General features: G+C 50.7%; 1 protein-coding gene across 1 annotated transcript in view; it reads left to right on the forward strand.

The window, feature by feature from the left end:
• Window positions 1–23,962, forward strand: part of Ryr1 (ryanodine receptor 1) — a 126,951-nt gene that overhangs the window by 100,186 nt on the left and 2,803 nt on the right. Inside the window, exons 88-99 of the mRNA XM_085841970.1 lie at window positions 5,672–6,013; window positions 9,819–10,610; window positions 11,227–11,297; window positions 12,291–12,441; window positions 13,166–13,252; window positions 14,371–14,622; window positions 16,389–16,519; window positions 18,008–18,050; window positions 20,444–20,574; window positions 20,668–20,728; window positions 21,036–21,182; window positions 21,732–21,866. Coding sequence (XP_085698096.1) covers window positions 5,672–6,013; window positions 9,819–10,610; window positions 11,227–11,297; window positions 12,291–12,441; window positions 13,166–13,252; window positions 14,371–14,622; window positions 16,389–16,519; window positions 18,008–18,050; window positions 20,444–20,574; window positions 20,668–20,728; window positions 21,036–21,182; window positions 21,732–21,866 — 2,343 coding nt within the window. The remainder of the gene's footprint in view (window positions 1–5,671; window positions 6,014–9,818; window positions 10,611–11,226; window positions 11,298–12,290; window positions 12,442–13,165; window positions 13,253–14,370; window positions 14,623–16,388; window positions 16,520–18,007; window positions 18,051–20,443; window positions 20,575–20,667; window positions 20,729–21,035; window positions 21,183–21,731; window positions 21,867–23,962) is intronic.

Here is a 23,962-nt window from a genome sequence, read left to right on the forward strand (position 1 = left end):
GTCATTGGGTGATCTGCTAGCTTTATTGACCAATCAGGGAATGAGTGGGGAGCAGTGTTTCCACAACATGGAGATAGGAGATGTTCAGAATAAGGACCACAGACAGATATGGGGGCACAGAAATCAGCATTTAAACAACACAAGGATGCTCTTTACATGGGGGCACAGGAGGTCAGTGGACAAGTTCAAATCCCCGACTTGTTTCTCCCCACCCACCTTGATGTGGATGCTGGGGATTGAACTCAGAGCACCAGGCTTGCCCACCAACAGCCTTTATCAGCTGAGACATCCTGCTGGTTCCTTTTTTGAGTTTTTGAGACAGATTCTCATGTGGCCCAGGCTGGTTTCAATCTTGCTATGTAGCTGAGGATGGCCTTGAATGCCTGCTACGTCCCCTGGATGCTGGGGTCCCAGACATTGCATCAGTGACTATCTAGAGCTGGTGGGTCCCAGCCCAGCACTGAAAATGAAAAGCTCAAATATTTAGTCAGAATTCTGATTTTTAAATTCCCTGTAATTGGAGGTTTTTGTGACAATCTCTTTATATCAAAACTCAAGCAAATCGTTTTACACTTCTTTAAATCTTTTTTAATGAGTCGTCTTTCCATCCATCACTTGTCTTCCCACCCCTGTGCTTACAATTATTGAAGACAGCTTCCACCAAAGCTGACCTGGAACTTCATGCAGTCATTTGCCTTGGTCTCTGAGTTTGGGGATTTTAAGCATAAGTTTCACACACATACACATAATGTGTACATATGTGTGTATGTACTGCCATGTGTGTTAAATCTGTATGTGTGTGTACACCCCCATGAATGTTGAATCTGTATGTTTATGTGTGTGCGCCCCATGTGTGTTGAATCTGTGTGTTTATGTGTATGCACCCCATGTGTGTTGAATCTGTGTTTATGTGTGTGCACCTCCATGTGTGTTGAATCTGTGTTTATGTGTGTGCAACTCTAGCTATGCTGAAGCCAGAGGACCACCTCAGGTGCCATTCCTCGAGAGCTGACCACCTTGTTTGTTGAGACGGGATTGTTCACTGGCCTAGAGCTGACCAATTAGGCTAAACCAGCTGGCCAGTGAGCCTGGGGGTTCCCTCTGTCTCTATCTCGAAGCTCTGAGATAAGAAGCAAGCATTCCACTTTTTAAAATGGGTTCTGGGGCTGGAGAGATGGTTCAGTGCTTAATAACACTGGCTACTCTTGCACAGGACCTGGGTTGAATTCTCAGCACCCACACGGCAGCTCATAACCACCTGTAACTCCAGTTCTAGGGGATCTAAAACCCTGTGGCCTCCAAGGGTATTGTAAACACACGTGGCCAAAACACCCACACACATTTTCCCACCTCTGAGGATTGTACTCAGGCCCTTGTTCTTTCAAACCAAACACATTACTGACTAAACTACGTCCCTAGTCCAAGATCTTTTGTTTGTGTCTATGGCTTTTGTCTGCATGTAAGTGCACTGTGGGCATACCTAGTGCCTAGGAAGGTCAGAATAGGGAGTCAGGTGCCTAGACCTGGGGTTTCAGAGGTTGTGAGCCACCTGTGGGTGCTGAGAACCCAACCCAGGTCCTCTGCAAGAGCAGTCAGAGCTATTAACAGCTGAGCCGTCTTTCCAGTCCTTGTGATTATTTTTAAGAGAAGAAATCCACATACATATCAGTTTATCCAAAATTTTATTTCAACATTTTGTGTTTCTCCCACACCAAGTCCCCAGATGGTTAGAGTCTCCCGGGTGTGGAGTCTCTCGCAGTCTGGATCTGGCCACACCATCTTTCTCTGTCATTTCATGGGTTCCTCTGTCCCCTGAGTGTCCTGTCAACTGAGATTTGTTATAGACGTTCATCAGAACCTGTTTGGGAAGGTGTTATTGTTTTATTTGAGCTTTCCCCTCCATGACCTCCCACCCATGAGACGCACCTCCCTGCCACCCTGTTTTCATCCCCTTGGTAGCTACTAATGGTGAATACCCAGATACATAAGCTCCCGGGAGGTGGAACATGGTGGTGTTTAAATTTCTAAACGTTTACAAACACCATAACATTCATTCATTTCATGCATTCATTCATTTTCCAAGCGCATCTTTGCATTGTACAATGTGTCTTGCAGTTGATGGTTTAAAAGCATTGTTCAGAACTGATTTTTTTTAAGATTTATTTATTATATGTAAGTACACTGTAGCTGTCTTCAGACACTCCAGAAGAGGGTGTCAGATCTTGTTAGGATGGTTGTGAGCCACCATGTGGTTGCTGGGACTTGAACTCAGGACATTTGGAAGAGTAGTCAGTGCTCCTAACCGCTGAGCCATCTCTCCAGCCCTCAGAACTGATTTTAAAAGAACTTGCCACTTCTCTGAAAATGGAACAAACTTTCAAACTGTCCCATCTTCAAGACATTTTGTGTATTTGACAGATTTGGATATATCAGCTTTCCAAGCTAAGCTTACACATGTAACCCAACACTTGTGAGGTGGAACAGGAAGATCACGAGTTCACGGCCAGCCTTGGCTACAAAGAATTTAGAGCCAACCAAAGCTTCCTGAAACCCTGTCTTAAAAGCCACAAACGTGAAATAAAAAGATATATTAGATTTCCATTATTGTGACAAAAAACCTGAAGCAATGCATTTAAAAAGAGAAAGGGTTTTGGGTTTTTTTTTTTTTTTGTTCCTGGTTCTCAAGGTTTGAATGCAAGATACGGTTCTGAGCAAACCAGACTTGCAGGAAGGGGTTGCAAAGCAAAGAGTGCAACCAGGAAGTAGAAACTAAGCAAGGAGGATTGGGTGTTTTGTCGCAAATCCCTTAATCCCTTTAAGTATTCCACCAGTGGCCTAAAGCCCTTTCACTCTGTCCCACCCGCTAAACGGCCACAACAACTTCCAATAGTGCCACCTATAGGTCAGATCATTAACACCATGACCTCTGGGGGACATATCAAAACCATAGCCTTGAATGAGGCCCCTACTGGGTGTCAGCCGCTCCCTTAATTATGAGAGCATGCCAGTGAGCAAAATAGGGACACCCTATTCAAATCAAATCAGCCGCCCTGAGGCCCCACCAGCCTGCCACTCCCCTCTGAGACTCTGCCTCTTCCTTTCTCCCGGGGAACCTCTGCAACCTCACTGCTTTTCTGCCTGCCTGCCCAGGCAGAAAATTTTTGATTTTCACAGCCTGTGAATGGGGTGGCTGGGAAAGGCCCTTCTAGGGGAGGAGATGCTGATGTTGAGATTTGAGGAGCGCCACATGAAGGTGGAGGAGAGAGTAGTGTCCCCGGCAAACGGACAGCAAGTGAAGACTGGAAAATGGGCAGGCAGGCAGAAAAGCAGTGAGGTTGCAGAGGTTCCCCGGGAGAAAGGAAGAGGCAGAGTCTCAGAGGGGAGTGGCAGGCTGGTGGGGCCTCAGGGCGGCTGGCCAGGGCCTGGGGGCAGCTGGTGAGGCCTGGGGACAGCGAGTGGGCTTTGGCATTTAATGTGTATGGTACTCAGACAAGGGAGGTCTGAGCAGAGGGCTCAGACCTGGAGCAGGTTTTTTCAGAGTCCCTCCCACTTTGTGTAGAGATAGGGGTGCCTCGGGGAGTCCCCTGTGATGGTGGGAGACAGAGGACGCAGGACCACAGGGAGAGAGAAGACACGAATGGGCCCTGCATCTGTTCTGAAAGCAGAGCTGACAGTTCTGCTGAGGAATCTGATGTGGGCAATAAGACAAGAGAGAGCAAGCAGATATGACTCAGAGATTTTTAACTTAGGCATGTTGGGTGGGTGGTGGCTGCCACTTTTGAAATGCATAAGGCTGGGGAGCTGGGGCAGTTTGCCTTCTAAAGTTCACTTCTGGATTCATATGTGATCCTCCATGCCTGTAATCCCAGCACTCTGGAGGTAGAAACAAGAGGGTTGTCAAGAATCCAGGGCCAGCCTGGATAGGAAGTTGCAGGCTAGCCAAGGCTACATACAGAGTAAAGACAAGATGTGTCAGATGTCACATGGGTCAAGATTCTGGAATGTGGTCAGAGCCCAGATGGGACACCTGACAATCATATGTGCACCGTGACATTGGAGCCTGAGATCCCAGTGTTACCTCATGGGAGGTGGAAAGCAAAAGAAGATGCAGCTCTCAGACCTGCCCACCCCACCCCCTCCAGCCGTTCCAGGTCTGGATGTGAAGGTAACTCCGGCGAAGCAGGTTGACTAACAGTGGCCAGAGAAGGTGTTACAAAAGAAGCATATGTGTATGATGATCCCCGGGCCCTGTGTGAGGCAGGTGCCACTCGTCACGGGACGGAGGATGCGGCAGGGTGCATGATGAGAAGTTCCTGTGTGACTGAGTCCCCTTGCTCTGTGGTTTTAGAGCCTTTCATGATTTGCAAAGCCTGTTACTCATTTAGAAAGCATTTTGCAAAGCCCTTGGCTTTTCACAAAGGACAGCCCGGAGCCAGGAAATTTCGCTTCTGTGTATACCCCAGAGCTGCATCTCTCTGTCTGCATTCTGCAGCCCATCTGTAAGTCAAGCTGGAAGCTCACCTAGTAAAATTAAACAGAAGGCTGAGGACTGTTGCATAGCTAAAGTCAGAATTGAATTGCCTCTTGAAATTTTGTTTTTGTTTTTGTTTTGTTTTGCCCTGGGTTTGGTCCCAGAATTGCCTAAACTGGGCATGGTGCTGCATGCGTGTAATCCCAGAACTCAGAAGGCTGAGGCAGGAGGATTGGAATTTAAGGTCAGCTTTGGCTATGTAGGGAGTTTCGGGCCAGCCTGGCCTACATGACACTTTGTCTTTAAAAAAAAAAAAAAAGCAAAACGAAAGGAAACAAGACAAGACAAAAGATAACAAACAACAAGAAGCTAACATTGTGGCAAGTGCCTTTGATTCCAGCACTCAGGGGGCAGAGGCAGGTGTAGTTAGATGCCAGCCTGGTCTACAATAATGGGTTCCCTGGCAGCCAAGGCTACATAAACCCTATCTCAAAAAAGCAGGATCAAAATTATTTTTTAATTTTAAAAAACACCATTATTACCTGGGAGCGGTGGCGCACGCCTTTAATCCCAGTAACTAAGAGGCAGAGGCAGGAGGATTTCTATGACTTTGAGGCCAGCCTGGTCTACAAAGCAAGTTCCAGGGCAGCCAGGGCTACACAGAGAAACCCTATCTGGAAAAACCAACACCAACAATAAAACAAAACAAATACCATTATTTTACCAAGAGCATGGCGGCCTTTTACGTTTCTGTTTTGGGATCAGAGGCACGGACCTCCACACCTGATTATACAGCACTGCAAACCCATCACGCATCTGGCATCTGAGGCAAGCATCCGACCAACGGAGCCTTTTGTTTTATTTTGTGGGGTTTTATTGTGTTGTTGTTGTTGTGATTGTTCTTGAAACAAAGGCTTACTATGTCATCCTGGTTGTCCTGGAACTCACTATGTAGACCAGGCTGGCCTGGAACTCTCATGGAGACTGGCCTCGAACCAGGCTGGCCTCGAACAACTCACAGAGATCGCTGCCTCTGCTTCTCAGGTGCTGGGATTAGAACAGTACACCCAAGCCTTTGCAAGGAGTTGTTACTGATGCTGAGGCCCTTGAATTCACTCCCTCTCTCTCCTCCCCCTTCTCCTTCCTCCCCCTCCCCTTTTCCCTCCCCCCCTCTCTCACCTCTCCCACCCACCGCCACAGGCCATGGACAGCCAGAAGCAGTTCACTGGTCCAGAGATCCAGTTCCTGCTCTCGTGTTCCGAAGCAGATGAGAATGAGATGATCAACTGCGAAGAGTTTGCGAACCGCTTCCAGGAACCAGCGCGGGACATTGGCTTCAATGTGGCGGTGCTGCTTACCAACCTGTCAGAGCATGTGCCCCACGACCCGCGCCTGCGCAACTTCCTGGAGCTGGCTGAGAGCATCCTGGAGTACTTCCGGCCTTACCTGGGCCGCATCGAAATCATGGGCGCATCGCGTCGCATAGAACGGATCTATTTTGAGATCTCAGAGACCAACCGTGCCCAGTGGGAGATGCCCCAGGTCAGTAGGCCTTGCGTGTTCATGAAGCCTTGGTACCCTGAAAATCCTCTATGGGGCTGTATACACCTTCAGTGTCTATACCTACCCTACCGGGCTCTGACAAGCCCACGCCCCTCCCCCAATGTATTCTATGTGAAGACAAGGTTTTATGTATCCCAGCCTGGCCTTAAACTTGCTATGGCTGAGGATCAGCCCTACCTCCGTGGCCTCAGTGCTGGGATTCGAGGCGTGTCCCACCACATCTGGCTTTGGCGGTTCTGGGAATCAAACGCAGGGCTTCCTGCATGCTAGGCAAACTACCAATTGAACTATACCCCACATCCCTTCTCAGAGACACTTTGTGGTTCGGGCTGTGATCTTACACAAGCCCAGCTCGCTTGTGGCCACCTCTTGCATGTGCATCCCTTGCACGCTGCAGCAGTAGCATGGGTGTGCCCTCATGGTTGATGCAGTGTGTCCTGACTTGCAACTGACCCTGGGAGCTCCAGTGTCACCCTGATGCCGTCACACATGTGCTTCAATCTGCTGTCCTCTGGGCCCCAGAAGGCCCACACCAGCTCTCCCATACACCGCCGTGGCTCCGGGGTACCCTGCCATGCAAGCTAGCACACTCTCAAATAGGCTTCTCAGAACCATGCGCGGAGCAGCCTGGGCCTCTGAGTCCTATCTCAGAGCTCCCTACCCCAGCCTCCCTCATCCAGCCCACCAATGCTTGAAAGCGGCTCACACACTCCCCTGAGAGTATGCAAGCTCCAGCAGATTCCATGCTGGGTACACTCAGCTCATGTGCGAGCCCCACTTCTACCCTCAGTCCCCACCCTGTCCCGGCACCCCAGGGGTCCTGCTGCATACACGTGCACTCACACAAGCTTGGCATGTCCCCAGGGGTACCTGCACACTCCTTCTGCTCTCATAGTCCACACACCCATGGCTTCCTTAACCCCACACCCCTCATACGGCTCCTCAGTAGAAACCCAGCTCTCATGGATCTGCCCCACAGGGTGTTCTGCCCACCTGCCTAGGGCCCTCTTACGTCGGCTCCCACACATTCTCCTTGCGCTTGCTGTGTAAATGCAGGCCCTTGCATGATCACACCTGTGATCAGAGCCTCTGTGAAGTCCCATGCTTTACCCACACAGAGCCACCTCGGGCGGTGTGGTCACACCAGCCAGCATCCTCCCCAGATGCTGATGCCCTCTATTCCCACCTGAATCCTCTCTGGGCCCCTCACTTCCCATCAGGGCCGTGTGTGCTTTTGACACATCCTTGCATGCAGGATATCTGTGCACAGGCATCTGCAGGAAGCCTCCATTCACCCTGTTCTCCTGGATGGCGCCTGTGCTGTGTTAGTTCTCTCCCTCCTCCCACTCGGCCCCTCAGCTACTCCCTAGTGCATACTCTCTTTCTGTGAGTTCCCTGAACTCATCCTGTGAACACCCTCCCGTACTCCTAAGAATCCATGCATGTCCATGTGGGCCTCATGGGCAATGTCACCAGTGAACACTATACACTTGTCACACACCAGACAGGTACTAGTCTAACCACCCAGCACCTGTCAACTCACTAAATCCTTATAACCTTCAATTGTGCCCCTTTTATGGAAGGAGAAACTGAGGCTGAAAGAAGTAAGTCAAAAATCACCCGGCTTTTAGTAGCAAAATCAGCTGCAAAACTTTTGCCCTCAACTGCCATCCTCTGTCCTCCCAGAAAGACCAGAAGGAGCCCAGCGTGGTGTGTGCCTGTGATCCTAGCACTTGGGGAGTGAAGGCAGGAAGACCAGGTGTTCAGGGTCATCCTTAGCAACCCACAGCATTTGAGATGAGCCTAGGATATGTAAGACCCTGGGCATGGACAAAGATGTGTGTGCAACCCTAGTACCTGAAAGGCTGAGGCAGGAGGATCACATGTACAGAGGAAACACACTGATATGGAGACTGTCTCAAAACAAAACCAAAATAAACAAAGGCTAGATTCTGGAGCTAGCTTTTAAAAAACATTTATTTATTTATTTATTTATTTATTTATTTAATGGATGTGAGTACACTGTTGCTATCTTCGTGCACACCAGAAGAGGGCATCGGATCCTATTACAGATGGTTGTGAGCCACCATATGGTTGCTGGGAACTGAACTCAGGACCTCTGGAAGAGCAGTCAGTGCTCTTAACCACTGAGCCATCTCCAGCCTTGGAGCTAGCTTCTTTCTTTCTTTCTTTCTTTCTTTCTTTCTTTCTTTCTTTCTTTCTTTCTTTCTTTTCTTTCTTTTTCTTTGTTTTTCTTTGTTTTTCTTTGTTTTTTGTTTGTTTTTCGAGACAGGGTTTCTCTGTATAGCCCTGGCTGTCCTGGAACTCACTTTGTAGACCAGGCTGGCCTCGAACTTAGAAATCCACCTGCTTATGCCTCCCAAGTGCTGGGATTAAAGGTGTGTGCCACCATGCCCAGCTAGCTGGAAAACTATTAACAGCAGCTCTAACTGCAGAGCATGGCCCTGTGTATCTCTCATTCCAGCACTTGGGAGGCTGAGGCAGTAGGATCCTAAGTTCCAGCCTGCCTTGGGCTGTAAAGTAGGTAGGTTAGGGTTATTCTGAGAGAGAGAGAGAGAGAGAGAGAGAGAGAGAGAGAGAGGGAGAGAGAATATGAGAATGTGATAATATACATATGTATATATCGCTCATTCGTAAGCAGTGAACCAAGAATTTACATAGTCCTAGATAGACACCCAAGGTAACACAGAGCATAAATAAAAAGTAGAGTTTGAGCTTTCAAGAAGCTTGCTCCAGGCCGGGCGTGGTGGCGCACACCTTTAATCCCAGCACTCGGGAGGCAGAGGCAGGCGGATTTCTGAGTTCAAGGCCAGCCTGGTCTACAGAGTGAGTTCCAGGACAGCCAGAGCTATCCAGAGAAAATATAGAAAAGATAGTTTTCCAGCTGTGTGCAGTGGTGGAGGCTGAGTGGGGAGGATTGTTTAAAGCCATGAGTTCAGAACCAGCCTGGGCAGCATAACAAGGCCATGACTCCTTAAATATAAAAGAAATTATGGCATGTGCTTTAATCCTAGCATTTGGGAGGCAGAGCCAATGTCTGTGAGTTTGAGGACAGCTCAGGCTAGCATACAATCCAACGCTGTCTTCAAAATAATGATGGTAATAAAAATAATAGTGGTAGTGATCATGAACACTGGCAGTTATGAATGCTCACTGCTCATGCAGAGGATCCCAGTTTGGTTTCCTGGCCCACATTGGATGGCTCACAGTGTCTGCATTGTAATTCTAGTTCTAGGGGATCTATGGCCTCTCCACCTAGGATCCTTCCTAGGTCCCCTGTACTCAATGTGCACTCGCACATACATACACAAACTTTTATTGTTTTTAAAGATTATTTTATATACGAGTGCTTTGCTTGCACGTAGTGATTTCACCATGTGCGTGTGCGTGTGTGTGTGTGTGTGTGTGTGTGTGTGTGTGTGTGTGTGTGTCTGGAGAGCACCGAAACCCCTGGAACTAGAGTTACAGATGGTTGTGAGCTATGGATGCTGGGGACCGAATGGGGTCTTCTGGAAGAGTAGCCAACGCGCTTAATTCTGAATTATGTCTCCAGCCCTACAGATAATTCTCAACAATAATAAAGGGAATTGTGGAGTGTGGTGCTGTGTACCACTGATCCCAGCGCTCAGGAGGTGAAGGCAGGGGTATCAAGACTTCAAGGCCATCCTCTATATTTAGTTGTAGCCTAATCTGTACTACTTAAGTCCCAGTCTCAAAGGGGCCTGCTACAATGAACCCCACCATCTGCTCCCCTCTTCTGCAGGTGAAGGAGTCCAAGCGCCAGTTCATCTTCGACGTGGTGAACGAGGGCGGCGAGTCGGAGAAGATGGAGATGTTCGTGAGTTTCTGCGAGGACACGATCTTCGAGATGCAGATCGCCGCTCAGATCTCGGAGCCTGAGGGCGAGCCGGAGGAGGACGAGGACGAGGGCGCCGAGGAGGCTGAGGAGGGCGCGGCGGGTTCCGACGGGTCGGGCTCTGCAGCGGCCGCGGGCGTGTGGGTGTGGCTGGCAGCGAGTGCGGGCCGAACGCTGCGGGGTCTGAGCTACCGGAGCCTGCGGCGACGCGTGCGGAGGCTGCGGCGGCTGACGGCGCGGGAGGCTGCCACGGCGGTGGCCGCGCTGCTCTGGGCGCTGGTGACCCGCGCGGGGGGTGCGGGCGCGGGCGCGGCAGCCGGGGCGCTGCGGCTGCTCTGGGGCTCGCTGTTCGGTGGTGGGCTGGTAGACAGCGCCAAGAAAGTGACAGTGACCGAGCTCCTGGCAGGCATGCCGGACCCCACCGGCGACGAGGTGCACGGCCAGCAGCCGAGCGGCGCTGGCAGCGATGCAGAGGGCGAGGGTGAGGGTGAAGGCGAAGGCGATGCTGCCGACGGCGCCGGAGATGAAGAGGCTGCAGCGGACCAGGCTGGCACGGGAGGTGCCGACGGTGCGGTGGCCGTGGCCGATGGGAGTCCCTTCCGGCCAGAAGGCGCCGGTGGTCTCGGAGATATGGGTGACACGACGCCAGTGGAGCCCCCCACGCCAGAAGGCTCGCCCATCCTCAAGAGGAAGCTGGGGGTGAGAGAGCCCTGCAAGGCTCCAGGGCATGGAGAGAGAGGGACAGCCGGACAGAAACCCTCAGAGAAAGTCAAACAGAAAGAGGAAAAGCTCGAAATGTGGGGGAGAGAACCAAAGACCTAGAGACCAAATTAAAGGATTCAGGGAGGGGCCAGGACTAAAAAGACCAATAGCGCGACAGTGCCAAGTACACCAAGAACAACCCTCAGAGAAACACAGAGCTGTAGGTAGTTAATGTGAGAGACAAGGTGATAAGAAGCTGTGAGGGACCAGAGCATCCTCTGAGCAAGGACGGCTGACAGACCTATAATTTCACACGGGGCGGGGCGAGGAGGGTGGGGGTGGGGCTAAAGTAGAAGGATCTGAAGTTCAAGACCAGCCTGGGCTACAGAGTGAGAACCCATCACAAGCAGACAAAAAACTCTTTGAATTCAGACTGATTCTGCTCAGGACTGTGAGGCAGGCTATCTCCCTGAGCCTCAATTTCCAAGGAAGAGGGGATCCAGGAGAACACCTTGATTACCCAGCGGGGGAGAAGTAAGGCCAGGGGATAACAGGCTAGAAAGAGGTCGGGGAGCAACCAGAGGACTGAGGCCTATGTGTGCCCTACCCTCAGGTGGATGGAGAAGAGGAGGAGCCGCCCCCGGAGCCAGAGCCAGAGCCGGAGCCCGAACCGGAGAAAGCTGAGTGAGTATCTACGCGTGGAGGGGGCAGACCCTCACCTCAACCCTTCTCATGGACTGAGAGGTTTCTGAGGTCAAGGCCCAAAGTAATGCTGGTCACGCCCTGCGCCCTGCGCCCTGCGCATCGTCAAGCCTGTACTTGTCTGAAGGCACCAAGATAGTATGCTCCTTTTAGCTCTAGATCTCTGTGCTCGTGGTGCCTTCTGTCTGGAACACACACCCCCCCCTTGCCCTACACGTGCCGTTATTCTGATGGGGTGTGGTAAGCTCATCAGAAGACCCGAAAGTTGAAGGCCTCCCTGGACAGGAGCAACTTCCAGACCATCCTAGGCAACTTAATGAGACGCCGTCTCAAAATAAAAAGTTGAGGGCTGGTGAGATGGCTCAGTGGGTAAGAGCACCCGACTGCTCTTCCGAAGGTCCAGAGTTCAAATCCCAGCAACCACATGGTGGCTCACAACCATCCACAACGAGATCTGGCGCCCTCTTCTGGAGTGTCTGAAGACAGCTACAGTGTACTTATATATAATAAATAAATCTTTAAAAAAAATAAAATAAAAAATAAAAAAAGAAAATAAAATAAAAAGTTGAGAGAGGGAGAGAGAGAGAGAGAGAGAGAGAGAGAGAGAGAGAGAGGCATCTCAGAGGTAGAGCACTTGCCCAGCATACCCAGGGCCCCAGGGCCCCAGGGTCCTGCTTTAATTCCTACTGCTACAAACCAGAAACGTTCTGTGTTGCTTTCTTTACAATGCTGGGGATAAGACCCAGGGCAGCTGCCCATGCTAGCCAAGTGCTCTGCCACCGAGCCCTGCCCCCACCCACACTACTCAGCTCCATTTAATGGGTTTAATGGAGTCTGTGCGGGCAAGGCTGATGCTTGTCTCAGCATCCTGGGTCCCGAGTACCATCTAGACTGGCCTGGGTGGGGTGTCCCACAAATGAGTGACTATGAATGAATGAATGAATGAAGTACCCGAGCGTTTTCTGTGTCCTACAGTACAGAGAATGGAGAGAAGGAAGTCCCCGAGCCACCTCCAGAGCCCCCCAAGAAGACACCACCTCCACCCCCTCCAAAGAAAGAGGGAGCCGGAGGAGCAGGCCTGGAAGAGCTCTGGGGCGAACTGGAAGTACAGAGAGTAAAGTTTTTGGTGAGGACCCAGCAGGGCCGCACTTAAGTTTGCTTTTCTTGGGAGACCTACCTCTCCCCAAGCTCGTCGAGGCACAGAGGAGCTCTCTAAGAGGGGACAGAGCTGTCCTCGGGCACCACTGGGAGGTCTGAACCCATCTCCTCATGGAGGATGTCTGGAGACAGCATCCTGTCCCTGCCCCAGGCCAGTCCTGACTTGCGCTGGGGTCTAGGGAGATATGTTGAATGGAAGGTGGTTCTATGAGGAATTGTGGGAGGAATAGGGAAGGAGTTGTGGGGAGGAAAATGTCATGGCCTGCTTTACGCCCGCTCCCAGCAAAGCAGACAGTAGCAGGGCTGGGGATATGGATTCCAGTCTACTCGGATGGAAATCCCAGGTATGGGATTGGGGCGTGGCTCAGTGGCATGAGAGCCCTGGATTCCACCTAGAGACTCCCTTCTCTCAAATAAACGGTTTGCAGATCCTTGGCTAAGTGAACGTGGGAAAGACACCTCCCAGAGCCTTAAAGGGCCGTCACAGCAACAGTTCTTATGTAAAGCTGTGCTGAGAGCGAAGCAAGTCCATGCATGGGAAATTCTCAGCCAAAGTCCTGGTCTCCAGCACGCACTCCATGAGTAGGAGCTTGTGGGGAGTCACATAGGATCAGGGGCCTTCACTGTGGGTAAATAGTGAGATGCGGTCAGAGATGAGGCCGCACCCTGAACTCTCTTCTCTCTCCTTCTAGAACTACTTGTCGAGGAATTTCTACACATTGCGGTTCCTGGCCCTCTTCCTAGCATTTGCCATCAACTTCATCTTACTGTTTTATAAGGTGTCTATCCTGTGGCCACAGGCCATGGAGCAGGGGGAAAGGATCACGGGGAGGGGGGGAACATTCCAGATTCAGCCTTCTTAGGGGAGTTAAGCCTAGACAGCTGGTGCTGATCTGGGGTGCCCTGTGGGGCTGAGTGGAGGTGGCTGGGCCCGTATGGGACAGGTGTCTGAGTGCATTCAAGAGTTAGTGCAAGACACAGAGCTGCCTCCCAGCCAGCCTCGGCATCTGCCGGGCAGTACCCAGGTGTGGAAGTCCCCTCAGAGCACCCAGCGATGCAGCGACTTCAGAGCGGTGTGTGGAGGAGAAAGTGGGCAGCCCACGGAACAGAGACAGAGAGGGCGAGGAGCCGGACCTCCTGAAGCTACAGGGAGATTCATGTTCTTGCCAGGGGCTTAGATAACAACACAGAGGCTGGCCAGACACAGATGGCGGTGAGCAAATGCTTAATCTCTCTCTGCCTCTGTCTCCTGGTCCTCAAAATGGGATCAAAACCACATTTGCATCTAAGACTTCTGAAGACACACAGGCCTCTGTACGTTTTAGGCCAGCTAGGCCCACCACGTAGTCAGACTTTATCTCAAACAGTGAGATGAATACAGGAGAATCAAGAGTTTGAGGTCATTCTTGCCTATACAGAGAGTTTGAAGTCAGTCTGGACCACATGAGACCCAGTCATTCATAAATAAATAAATAAATAAATAACGCGTTGCGACAGTTCCTGGATTTAGAAAGTGCCCTTGAGGCCTGGTGTGGTGGCATATATCCATAGTCTCCATACTTGGGAAGCTGTCACAGAAGATCACTAGTTTGAGGCTAGCCTGGGCTACATAGCAAATCTCAGGCAAGCCTATGCTCTCAAGATACTATGTTAAAAAGCAATGTTGATGAGAGTGGTGATGAAAACCTAACCCCAGCACTCAAGACACAGAGACAGATGGATCTTCCAGAGTTTAAGGCTAGCCTGGTCTACATAGCGAGACCCAGACTCAAAAGGGAGGAACAAGGAGGGAGAGGAAACAAAAGAATCGCATAAATGCCCCTGCTTGGGAGTTCTGGCTTAACAGGCCAGGTACCACCAGGCTCCTCTCTCTGATTTGCCTTTGACCCCATTTCAGGTCTCAGACTCTCCACCAGGGGAGGATGACATAGAAGGTTCCGGTGCCGGGGACATGTCAGGGGCAGGGTCTGGTGATGGCTCTGGCTGGGGCTCCAGGGCCGGCGAGGAGGTAGAGGGCGATGAAGATGAGAACATGGTGTACTACTTCCTGGAGGAGAGCACCGGCTACATGGAACCTGCCCTGAGGTGCTTGAGCCTGCTGCACACGCTGGTGGCCTTTCTCTGCATCATTGGCTACAACTGTCTCAAGGTGGGACATGACCTGTGATGGTGGCCCTGGGGCTATGGAGGATGCTTGCAGGGAGGACCTAGGACAGTGGCTGGGACAGGAGGCTTTAGGTTGGGTAAAATTAGTAAGCAACAGCACAATCAATCGGATACTGGCAAAGATGCCAACTAACAAGGATGCTTCTGCAAATGGGAGCTAATGCAGACCACAGCTGACAGGCGAAGGCCCCAGATTCTCTGTACCATGCATACATTGCTGTGTGCATTTCCCTATCCAGGGGGCAAATTTATCATGGGGAATGTTATTTCCCACCTGCTAATCAGTTGAGTTAGGATCTCCTTGAATCGGAGAGCGGGAGAGATGGCCTCAACAGTTAAGAGTACATACTGCTCTTGCAGAGGACCAGAGTTCACTTCCCAGCACCCATGTCAGGCAGCTCAGGCACCCTGTAATTTCAGCTCCAGGGGATCTGGTGCCCTCTTCTGGCCTCCAAAAGTACTGCACTTGTGTGCACAGGCACACAAACATACACATAATTAAAACTAATGAAAATAAAAACTCTTTCTAAAAGATCTCTGCAAAGGGGCTGGAGAGAGGGCTCAGTGATTAAGAGGATTGCTGCTCTTGCATAGGACCAGGGTTCGGTTCCCAGCACCCATGCAGAGTGGCTCACAAATGACTGACTCCATCTGCAGAGGGGTCTGATGTGATCCTCTGACCTCTATGGTCACCTACATACACATAACAGCATGCACTCACACAAACACATACATACACACTTAAAATACTTTTTTTTAATATAAAAATCTCTGAGAAGCTGGGCCCATGCCAGTGCGAGCTTGCAATCCCAGAGGACAGAAGGATATTGAGTTCTAGGCCAGCCTGGGTTACATAGGGAGACCTATCTCCAAAATAATGGCGGTATGGACATACAAGCCCTCAACCCTATCAAGTAGCTGTTGACCATTGATGATTTCTGTCAAAGGGAAGAAACACATTTCTTCAGGAGTGTGGTCTAGGGTAGCTTGCCGGTGCTCCCGTGGAATGACCCACACCCATTTGTATATGAAAAATACTAACAGGACTCATGGGTTATATTTAAAAATAATAAAAAAAAAAAGACAAGGCGTGGCATAGCGGCACATACCTTTGGTCTCGTCGCTCAAGAGGCAGAGACAGGCAGATCTCTGCAAGTTCCAGGCCAGCCTGGTCTAAATAAAAGAAAGATCTGTCTCTTGTCTAGGGTGCCTCTGGGGTCTCAGATGTGACAGGGAAATAGATTCTGATATATACCTGATATGCTCAAGGTTTGTTGAGGCCCCCAAGGCATCTGTTGGGTTCCGCAGGTCTGAAAGTTTACATAAATCTTGTAGGTTTTTTCTGAGTTAACATAGCTCTTTGGTTCAGAGTCCTTCTGTATGTTGTGTCTGCAACTTGGCCCTCTCTTCATGGCTTCCACCTGTCTCTGTCTTATATACCTTGTGGGCCCGAGTTGACACCCTCCTCTGGAGCCCCAGCCTGCAGCAGAGAATAGGGGTGCCCTCAGCTTGCCCTTTCCCTCCCACTCTTGCCAGCACCTCCACACCCACCTTCCACCGTCTGCCTGTCCCTCCCTAGCAACCCCTGACCCTCTACCAGCAACCCCATCTTTCTACCCTGAAGACCGAGGCAGCTCCTTTGGTGCCGTTCACAGGCTGAAGGCAGGTCTTCCGGCTTCTGCAAAGACCATGGTCTCCCTCCCCGCATAACTAATGTGGCCCCTCACCCCTGCCTCCCTCCATCCCTAGGTGCCCCTTGTCATCTTCAAGCGGGAGAAGGAGCTGGCCCGGAAGCTGGAGTTTGATGGTCTCTACATTACAGAGCAGCCAGAGGATGACGACGTGAAGGGACAGTGGGACCGCCTGGTGCTCAACACGCCGTAAGTGACCAGCCCCACCTCAGGGGAGCAGAGGGGGCGGGGCTAGGTTCCCACTCCAGCCCAGGCCTGGGCTTCCAAAGAGCAAGACCCCTGAGGCCTGGCTTGATCTCTCTAAGCCTGGTCATCGTCCCCATCCAGTGGACACGTTAAAGTTCCTCTGGGTGTGGGATTAGTGTGCCCGCTCCATGGGTAAACTACTTCCTGTTCACCATGACAACCCCATGCAGATCCTCAGCAGCAGTATAAAAACCTGGATGTGGCTGGCAGGTGCCTGGCATCCCAGACTAGGAGGTGAAGATAGAAGGATCCGTGGGGCTCACAGACTGTCTTGGTTAGGGTTTCCATTGCTATGAAGAGACACCATGACCAACGCAATGCTTATAAAGGACAACATGTAATTGGGGCTGATTTATAGGTTCAGAGGTTCAGTCCATTATCATCATGGCAGGAAGCATGGCAGCGTGCAGGCAGGCATGGTGCTGGGGAGCTGAGCTCTACATCTTGTTCAAAAGCAAACAGAAGAACTGGCTTCCGGGCAGCTAGGATGAGGGTCTTAAAGCCCATCCCCAAAGTGACACACTTCCTCCAACAAGGTCACACCTACTCCAGCAAGGCCACACCTCCTAATAATGTCACTCTCTGGGCCAATCTTATTCAAACCACCACACCGACCAACTAGTCTAGCCATATGGTAACCTCAAAGTTCAGTCACAGACCCTGTCTCAAAAAGAAATGTGGAGAGGGCTAGAGAGATGACTCAGCAGTGAAGAGCACTGGCTTCTCTTTCAGGGGACCTGTGTTTGATCCTCAGTCCTTACATGGTGGCTACAATCATCCTGTAACTGCAGTTGCAAAAGATCTGACCCCTCCCTCCCCCTTTTTCTGGTCTCCAACATACACGCAGGCAAAATGTCCATACACTCAAAATAATAAATAAGGTTTGAATGTGAAATAGACTCTAGAGCCAGGTGTGATTGCGTACACTCGTATTCCAGCGCTTGCGAGCTTGAGGCAGGAGGATAATTTGAGGGCAGGAGTTAAAGTGATCCCTGTCCCATTTCATTGCTCCCTGGCCTAGCCCCTGGCTTCTGATCCTTCCCTTATGTCTTAGTCACTATTAGGAGAGACGCCATCAAGGCAAGTCTTATATAAAGAAAGCATTTCATTGGGGGCTGCTTACAGGTTCAGAGGGTTAGCTTGTTATCATGGTGGCATGCAGGCAGGCATGGTGTTAGAGAAGTAGCTGAGAGCTGGGTCTTGATCTCCAGGAAGAGAGAGACAGAGAGACAGACAGAGACAGAGAAAGACTGAGCCTGGTGTGGGCTCTGGAGACCTCACAGTGAGGCACCTCCTCCAATAAGGCCACACCTCTTCATCCTGCCCGGATGGCTCATTCAGGACTGATCGTGCAAATACCTGAGCCTCTGGGTATCAGCCTCATTCAAACCAGCACACCACCCTAACCTCCCCACACTTCTCTCTTGACAGGTCTTTCCCTAGCAACTACTGGGACAAGTTTGTCAAGCGGAAGGTGAGAGGACCGTGTGTGGAGGGAAGGGCTCCTAGACTCAGTCCCCCGGGGGTCTAGGACCACCCCTGGCCTTGCCAAGTGCTTATTTTGTATGGAAGCCTGAGCAAGGGGCTGTGTCCCTCTGAAGAGTTTCCCCTGGGGAACATGGGCACGGTGACCAGATGCATGTAAAGGGCCCAGGGTGGGGACTCAGTCTGTAGGCATATTCGAGAGGAGATGAGCAACAATGTGGTAAGGGCAGTTAAGAGTTGTCTTTTAGCCGGGCGTGGTGTCGCACACCTTTAATCCCAGCACCTGGGAGGCAGAGGCAAATGGATCTTTGGGAGTTCGAGGGCAGCCTGGTCTACAGAGTGCATTCCAGGATAGCCAGGGCTACACGGAGAAACCCTATCTCTAAATGTCTCTCCGAGGGTCTGAAGATGTAGCTTAGTTGGTAGAGTGCTTCTCGAGCATTGCACAAAGCCCTGGGTTCAATCCCCACTGCTGTATAAAATTTGGGATGGTGGTACAAGCCTATACACATGAGATGGAGGCAGGAAGATCATAAATTTAAGGTTGTCCTCATCTACACAACGAGTTTGTGGCTAAATTGTGCTACATGAGACCCTGTCTCCATAAGACCCCCAAACCAAACCAGCAACTATGTGGATAGATGGAGGGATGGATGGATGGATGGATGGATGGATGGATGGACGGATGGATCGATGGATGGACAGATAGATGAATGGATGGATGGAGAGATGGCTTTGTAGCCAGGCTTTGGCTGCTTTGTGGGTTCTTTTATTCTTCCACCCTTCTCTGCCCTTTTCTACCCTCCCAACCCCCTAATACCAGGAAGGAGGGGGAAAAGGATAGAGAGGAAAGGAGGTGCCAATATTGTTAGACTACTTCCCGCTGATTAGAGGATCAAATTCCTTGGGGCAAGTTTGTTCTTCACTGTCAAGACATCTAGTTTATTCTTCTTGTTCTTTCTTCTTTGCACATAACTACTTAACAAACAGCAACCAACCAACAACACACCTCTTGGAGGCCCTAACATTTATTTAACCTCTGAAAAGTCTCCAGAATTCCAAATGTCACACAATCACAGAAACTATCTGCAGCTGGCAAAATCACATCCCTGCTAGAGCACGAGACAAATCATAGTCAGCTGCTGTGGACAGTCTGAAGCAGCCCCATGTCCCATACCTGGGATTAAAAAGAAAAAATATTTCCATAATGTTTCTGTGCTTTTAAAAGAAATCAAAGCACCAAAATTGTCACTACATGGCTTAGTAATTAAGACATCTTTCGGTGTTGGAGAGATGGCTCAGTGGTTAAAAGCACTGACTGCTCTTCCGAAGGTCCTGAGTTCAAATCCCAGCAACCACATGGTGGCTCACAACCATCCGTAATGAGATCTGATGCTCCCTTCTGGGGTGTCTAAAGACAGCTACAGTGTACTTACATAAAATAAATAGATAAATCTTTAGAGAGAGAGAGAGAGAGAGAGAGAGAGAGAGAGAGAGAGATCTTTCTGCTCTTCCAGAACCTAGATCCAGGGGCTCTGATACTCTTCTCCTGGATTTGGTGGGCACCCACTCACAATCACACAGGCAAATACACATAATACTAACTAAATAATAAATCTTGAAAGAAGTAAACCCACATGAGAACTTGGCAACAAATCTTTGAAATGCAATAAAGGCTGCAGTAATTGCTCAGCCATTAAGAGCTCTGGCTGCTCTTTCAGCAGATCTGGATTTAGTTCTCAGCATCCACATGGTGGCTCACAACCACCCTGTAACTCCAGCTCCGGTGTATGAGATGACCTCTTCCAGCCTCTGTGGGCACTGCACACACATAGCAACACATACATAAACCGTTAAAATAACTAAATGCCCAGGGGTTGCGGCTTTATGCCTTTTATCCCAGCACTTGGAAGGCAGATGCCAACAGATCTCAATGAATTTGAGGCCAACTTGGTCTATAGAGTGAATTCCAGGCTCAAAAATAAAAAATTAATAAAAACTATATCGGTATCAGTGTAGAAGTGCGGGAAAGTGTGTGTGCTGGCCAGGAAAGGTTGCTGTTCTGTTAGAGGGGTCTGGAGTGGCCCTCGGAGTGACCAGGAGGCAGTGTGGCTGGGATGGTAAGTGAACAGATTTCATCAAGCTGCTCTAGAGGACAGGGGTCCCAGTTATACAGCCTCTGTCTGCCTCTCCAGACAGTAGTTTCCCTATTAATTTAGCTATTGCATCTGCAGATGTTGGACCTTCCTCCTTATCTGCAGAAATCAGGCCCTTCCTCCCAGAAAAATGCTCCCTCTATGTCTCATGTAAAGTTGAGTGTCCCTAGAAACCCTACAGGCAATGTCCCCTTCCCCAACTCCAGACTGGCACTCTCTCCTACAGGTTCTGGACAAACACGGGGACATCTTTGGGCGGGAGCGGATTGCGGAGCTGCTGGGCATGGATCTGGCCTCTCTGGAGATCACAGCCCACAACGAACGCAAACCTGACCCTCCACCGGGCCTGCTGACATGGTGAGGGGGACACCTCTGCCGGAGATGGGCCAGGGGACATGGCTAGTGCCTTGACGCCCAGGCATCTGGCTGTCTCCCTTCCTGTTCCCTCAGGATCATGTCTATCGATGTCAAATACCAGATCTGGAAGTTTGGAGTCATCTTCACAGACAATGTAAGGGGGGGGGCTATGATGGAGAAGGTTGCAGCAGGAAAGGAAGGAGTCTGAATGAGGGAATAGCTCATGCAAAGCCCCTAGAGTGGGAATGTGCCCAGGACTCCCTGACCCCAGAAAGATTCCTAAGCCTGTGTCCCCTGTCCTCGAAACGTCCTTCCCATTGTTGTGGGTCTCCTGTAGCTGACCTGCTCCCTGGTCCTCTCCTGCTCCAGAGCAGATAGATACTCCCCTAGGCAGAGACAGCATCTGCCCTTGCTCTGAGGCATCTTCGCATGTTTCCTGACTCTGACCCTTTTATACTCAGTCTTTCCTGTATCTGGGCTGGTACATGGTGATGTCCCTCCTGGGGCACTACAATAACTTCTTCTTTGCTGCCCACCTCCTGGACATCGCCATGGGAGTCAAGACGCTCCGCACCATCCTTTCATCTGTCACTCACAATGGAAAACAGGTGTGGAGAGGACCTGGCAGGGACCTGCGTGGAGGTGTGGGGGTGGCAGAGGGAGAGGGGTGGTGATCAAGAGATACTGGGGAAGTGGGCATGATAGCTGTGTTTGTGGGAACAAGGAAGTGAGGGTGGAGTCATCTTTGAGGGGTGGTGATAAAGAAGTGTCTTAGAGTGGTGGGACTCCCTGGGAGGGGAGGGTCTTCCCGAGAGGGGAGAGATGTGGTAATCTGAAAAGGTCTGAGCTAAGGTTAGAACATTCTTTGGTTTGTTCTTGTGTGTTGTGGGGAGGTTATTTCAGGCGCTCCAGTCTATGTAGCCCTGAGTGTTCTGGAACTCACTGTTTAGACCAGGCTGGCCTTGAACTCACAAAGATCTGCTTGCCTCTTCCTCCCGACTGTTGGGATTAAAGGCTTGCACCACCACAACAGGCCTAGGGCATTCTGGGAGAGGGCAGAATGGAGCATGGAAGAGGCTCCAGAATCCAAAGGGTCAGAGAATTGAGGGCCCTATCTAGAAGGACCGTAGAGCTGACGATTGCTCACCTGTCCCCAGCTCGTGATGACCGTAGGGCTCCTGGCCGTAGTGGTCTACTTGTATACAGTGGTGGCCTTCAACTTCTTCCGCAAATTCTACAACAAGAGCGAAGATGAGGACGAGCCTGACATGAAGTGTGATGACATGATGACGGTGAGCCCTTCCCCCATGCCCGTTTGCAAGTTACTAAATATCTTCATTAGAGTTACTGTTGCTGTGGTGAAACAACTGGCCAAGAGCAGCTTAAGCAGGAAAGGGTTTGTTTCACAGTTCCATCCAACAGTTTATCCCCAAAAGCAGTAAGGGCCGCAACTCAAGCAGGGCTGGAACATGGAGGAAGGAGCTGATACAGAGGCCATGGAAGGGTGCTGCTCCTTGTGGCTTTCTCAGCCTGCTCTCTCATAGAACCCAGGACCTCCAGCCCAGAAGTGGCCCCATCCACAATGGACTGAACCCTCCCCCCATCAATTACTACTTAAGAAAATGAAGAAAAAAAAAAAAGGAAGAAGCTGGGTGTGGGTGTGGTGGCTCATGCGTTTAACCCAGATCTGGGGTGGCGGAGGCAAGTGGATCTTTGGGAGTTCCTCACCAGCCAGGGCTGCACAGCAAGACCTTGTCTCAAAACAAAACAAAAGTGCCTTCAGATTGTTGGTGGCATGGCTGTAGCTGGGCATGGAGCTGAGGCTAGCAGGATCATCCGCAGCAGCCGTGGGCATTGCTGTTGGAAAGGCAGCCATAGGCATTGCTGTTGGAAAGGCAGCCGTGGGCATTGCTGTTGGAAAGGCAGCTTTCTGTACTCCCTGAGTGGGGTGACTCAGAGCAAACAACTGGCCTACTCCCTCTGGCTTGGCCACCTGGGACTTCCCAGAGCTACCACAGGAAGGCCCAAAAGGAGGATGTGGGATGGTGGTGGTCCACACCTTTAATCTCAGCACTTGGGAAGGCAGAGGAAGACAGATGGATCTCTGAGTTCCAGGACAGCCAGGGCTACACAGAGAAACCCTGGCTCAGAACTAACACCCCCCCACCCCCAACAAAACAAGACACAACAAAACGAAAAATCAGAGATCTGGCCCTACCTGAGTCTAACCACAGTCCTTATTGCTTCTAATTTTTGGCTTCCTGGTCCTTTTTCAGTTCCTCTAGGACCACATGTTTCCTTCCACTTCTGCTCTTCTGCATTTGACCTTTCTCTGCCCTGTACCAGGCCTAACAGCCACACCCCTTCGCCTGACATATTACTTTCCAAATTAAATGCTGCCTACCAATACTTGGGCCCGGGCATCAACATAATCGGTCACTGCTTCATCTCCCTCCTTGTCTTTGTTCATAGTAGCTCCTTTCTTCAGCCCCACCAAACTTATTTCAGTTCCCCATGAAAGCAAAAAGCAGTCTCTCTCTCTCTCTCTCTCTCTCTCTCTCTCTCTCTCTCTCTCTCTCTCTCTCTCTCTCTCTCCACATATGGTTTTTGCTTACATGTATGTCTGAGTTACAGACAGTTACAACCACATGGTCACACGGTATGTCTGGGAATTGAACCTGGTTCCTTTGGTAGAGGAGCTGATCCAACTCTCTAGTCTCCTACCTCTCAAAATAAAATAAAATAAACTTTGGTCCGTGTGTGATAAGGTTGGAGCCCAGGGCTTTGATACACACCCAGGCCCCTCCCCATGAATCCTCTCTTCCCCATTGGTGGCATACCACATGGTTTTGAGTACCTGGAACATTCTCTCCCATCACCCATTCTGGTAACACCTCCTTCGGGTTCCAGCTTGGAGACTCTTCCCCCTCCCGCATGAAGCCATTCTGGTCTCAGCTCTGAGGCTAGGCATGCATCCCAGAGCTTGTAAGGGTTCCTGCACTTTCTTCTGCTCCTAGTGATGACGGTGTTCCTCCCTGACCCCTCTGTCCCCATCACCTCACGCTAACTTTCTGGTCCTTCCAATTCTCAATATAGTCAAGGTTGCCCTTGAACTTGTGGTCCTCCTGCCTCTCCCTGAGATGCCAGCCATGTGCCACCATCCTGTTTTAGGTGATGCTGGGGATCATGTTCAGGGCCTCATGTATACCAGACGAGCACCCCATCTGGATACAACTGGGGTTCGCCTCCAGCTCCGACCCTTGCATTAGTCACATTTCTGCCCAGTGTGACTTAGCAAAGGCAACTTGGGAAGAGAGGGATTGTTCTGACCCTACCTTGAGAATACAGTCCACCATGGCGGCAAGAGCACGAGGTGGCTGGTCGCTGT

Source organism: Mus caroli, unplaced genomic scaffold, assembly GCF_978045245.1.
Source record: "Mus caroli unplaced genomic scaffold, Mus_caroli_1 scaffold_8, whole genome shotgun sequence".
NCBI lineage: Eukaryota > Metazoa > Chordata > Mammalia > Rodentia > Muridae > Mus > Mus caroli.